At 62.7% G+C, this 3,614-nt stretch overlaps 1 protein-coding gene across 1 annotated transcript in view; it reads right to left on the reverse strand.

Moving 5' to 3' along the window:
- The window catches only part of SH3GLB2 (SH3 domain containing GRB2 like, endophilin B2), an 18,285-nt gene that overhangs the window by 13,093 nt on the left and 1,578 nt on the right, over positions 1–3,614 (reverse strand). The window contains exon 2 of the mRNA XM_023744475.1: positions 2,115–2,169. Within this exon, the coding sequence (XP_023600243.1) occupies positions 2,115–2,169 (55 nt within the window). The remainder of the gene's footprint in view (positions 1–2,114; positions 2,170–3,614) is intronic.

Raw genomic sequence — 3,614 nt, forward strand, 5'->3', positions numbered from 1 at the left:
ACAGCCCCCCCCCCCCCCCCATAAGGTGGTGAGGACTATCACGGACAGCCCGCCCCCCCCCCTCCATAGGCGTGGAGAACAATCACGGAACAGCCCCCTCCCCCCCATAGGCTGTGAGGACTATTAACTGTTCTACAGCTCCTCCCCCCCCCCCACGGGCTGTGAGCACAAGAGAAGGGAGATGTGGGTAAGACACGCAGGCGGGAGTCTGGCAGGATCGGTGTCCAGTGCAAGGTGCTACTGCTGCTAAGAGCTGATGGGAGGAGAGACGGCTGGGAAGCAAGGGCTGCGCGGGAGGAGGACCACATGGCCGGCCTCTGGTCACCGGGTGTGCTGGACGGGGACACGCCAGCCCATCAGAGCCAACTCTGAGCACACCCAGGGCCCAGAAAGCTTGGCAGCCGCACACCAGGGCCAGGCGGGGGCCAGGATGTCACACCGTTCCCCCGCCAGAGCTGTCAGAAGCCATGTGGGCCACCCAGAAACAACCAGAAACCAGCCCAGGTCCTGGCCCCTCTGCTCCAGAAGGGCCCCTGGACCTATGTCCCCGTTTTCCAAACAGGGACGCGAAGGCCTTCTCCAGGCAGAGGAGAGAGCGCCTGCTCAAGGTCACAGCTAATCAGCAAAAGAATGAACATTGCAGGAATGCGATTGGTAATAACAGCAGCTCCTGTTGCCCGTCTCTGCGGCCAAACCCTGTGCTGAGGGCTTTATACTGATGACCCATCCACAGCTCTAATGGCCCTTCAAGGCAGGTCGGGTCAAGATTCCCATTTCACAGATGATTTCACTGAGGCCGAGCAAGGAGCAGACGGTGCTGGAATCCGGGTCATCATGGCCTGGGGGTCTGGAGGCCCTTCGCAGACTGTTTGGCGCAATAAATTATCCAGAGACCAGGACAGCTCCAGCTGCAGGGCGCGGGAGGCAGCCACTGAGAGTCAGGCTGCCCGGCAGCCATCAATTATGCAACAGGGCTTGGGTTTCTTTCTCCCTGCAGCTCCCCACCTGAGACCAGCCGCTCCTGGCCTCCTCTGACCTCCCCCAACCAGGCCTCCCAGAGCCAGGCCCTGAATCTGCCACACCCGGCTCTTCGAGGCTGTGGCGTTAGCTCCATTTTCCAGACGAGGAAACCCAGGCTCAGAGAGGCAGTCACCTTCCGGGCCTCAGTTTCCCGCCTGGAGAATGGGGATATCAGGACTTATCTCAGGATATTTGGAAAGTGCTTAGCCCTGGGGCCGGCACACAGCACAGGTCTGAGGAGTGTTAGCTGGTGTCGTCGTCATCACTAACAAAGGGCCTCCTCCCTCGGGTCTCTCTCCGGCTCTCAGGACCTACCGAGGGACCTCCTCATCCCAGGGGTACCAGGCACCGCGTCTAGGTGACATGCACCTGCCTTACCAAGGGTAACAGCAACCCTCCCCGCCCAGCTCCGTGGCCACCTGTCCCTCACACCCCATGTCCACCCAGGTGCAAAGTCCTACCAGGCGCTCCCAACTTCCTGGGCATCCATCCCCTGTCCACTGCTGCCTGCTTGGATCATGTGACGCCACCACCTCCCCGGCTTTTATTGTTATTGCTCATAGCGCTGCTATTACTATTACTATAATTACCACTGATAGTATTAGCACGATCACTTCCACAGCCCCCTCCCACCCCCACTGGCACCTTACCCAGATGTGCCTCCGGTTTTCCTGCCTCAGTGCCCTTACTAGGCCGTTCCCACCACCTGGACGCACGTCACAAACCCCTCCAGACTTTCAAGGCACAGTTCGGGGACTAGGAAGCCACCCCCAGGATCACCCATGCCCAAGGGGTCCTGCCCTCCAGATCCCCCCCTCCCCTAGCCCAGGTCCGGCTGCCTAACAGATGCAGTGGGGTGAGGCTCTTAAAGGCCCTGGTACATGCAAGGGCTGAGCGCTTCCCCAGCAGGTCCCGGGACCTACACAGAGGAGCTGCTGGTACATTGTTACTCCAACACCCCTCTCATCTCTCCTGGCGACTCCTCTCCCAGGGCAGCCTGGCCTCGGGCAGGTCCCGAGTGTCCTCTCCTGCTCAGTTCGCAATCCAGGCCCTCCCTCCTCTGGCCTGCCACCCCGCCCCAACCCTGCCCCGACCCTTATGCTCCCCCCGGTGCTTTCGAAGCTGCAGTGGGTAGCCCATGGCTGCTCCCTGCAAGATGGCAGCAGCAGGGGGTGGGCGTGCAGAGCCAGAGAAAGCCTCTATTTATAAAGTTCCCAGCTCCCTCCCCCACCCAGGAGGCTGGGCCTGGGCGCTGCCTCCCACTCCGGTGTGGGTCACCCAGTGGGCCTGCCCCCACCAGGCGAAGGAAGGCCACAGGCCCCAAGCCTCCCCGTGCCCAGGCTCCGCGGGTCCTGGCCAGGTCAGGTGCCGGGCCCCATAGTAGCCGGGAACCCGATCAGGTTCTTCCCAGATGTGAGAGATAACGCGACTGCTGCACCGATGCTGGGGAGGGTCCCCGCCTTCCAGAGAGACTGGGCTGTCCCAGGGGCTCCGGGGGCCCGGCATCCCCCCCGGGCTGCAGTCACATGCAGGGCTCAGGCCACCCAGCCTCAACGGGCAAGTCGTCCACGGGCCACTGTGCTTTCTAGTAAACACGGCCACATGGCTTCCCAGAGACTGTCTGGGGCTGGGCTCCTCCAGAGAACAAACAACATGACAAGGACAAACGCCAGACCCGCTCCCAGAGCGCTGGGAGGACTGGGCGCCCCAGCGCAGACCAGTTCCACCAGGTCCAGGTCCGCGGAAGGGGATTGGAGGCCTTGGGAGAGTGACTTGCCCAAGGTCACATGCCGCACAGGTGCAGCAGCAACATCAACATGAGCTTGCCTTTGGTGCGCACCCACCTGCACAGCGCCAGGAGCCCTGGCAGCCATTCTGGGAGGGAGAGAGGGTGGGGGGGCGATTCCCATTTTTCAGACTGAGAGACTGACGCCCAGAGAGGTGAAGCCCCTTCCTCAGGGTCACAAGAGAGAGCATCCACTCCCAGAGCGGACTCCAGGTCTAAACCATTACCTTTAGCTGCCTCAGTTTCTCTCTCTGCCTCCCAGTGGATGGGACTAGTTCCAATCCCAGCACTACCCGCCTGGACAGCTTCCCAAGGTACCCAGCCAGCCCCCAACCCTCTCCCCACCCCCCAGGCCTGGCGAAATAAGAGGAAACAGGCCTCCCGGGGAGCGGAAAGGAAATTACCCCAGCCCGCAGGCTTCCGGGCTGCCTATCCAAGCGGGCGAAAGGGACCTGTGGGAATGACCGTATCACGAGCCCATTGCCCAGCGGAGGAGACTGAGGCTCGGAGACGGGATCTTAGGGGAGGCACGAATCCTTGGGCCGGGGACTCCGGCTTCCAAAGGCCTGCGGGAGCCAGAGCCGCTGCTGGACCAGGGCAGGCGGCAGGCGCCGCTGGGTGCCCTCTCCCCTCGTCAGCGGAGCCCCCACCGGGCCCTGGGCAGGGGCCAGGGCGGCGGGTAACCCGGCCGGACACCGATCCCTCCCCCGCAGCCAACAGGGCCGCGGCCCATCTCAGTTCCTCGAGCCGGGGCCACGTCGGAGTGTTGTGGCCATCGTGAACTGGGCGCCGAGGAGCTTTTCTCTCT

The sequence above is a fragment of the Myotis lucifugus genome, unplaced genomic scaffold (genome assembly GCF_000147115.1).
Source record: "Myotis lucifugus unplaced genomic scaffold, Myoluc2.0 scaffold_465, whole genome shotgun sequence".
Classification (NCBI taxonomy): Eukaryota; Metazoa; Chordata; class Mammalia; order Chiroptera; family Vespertilionidae; genus Myotis; species Myotis lucifugus.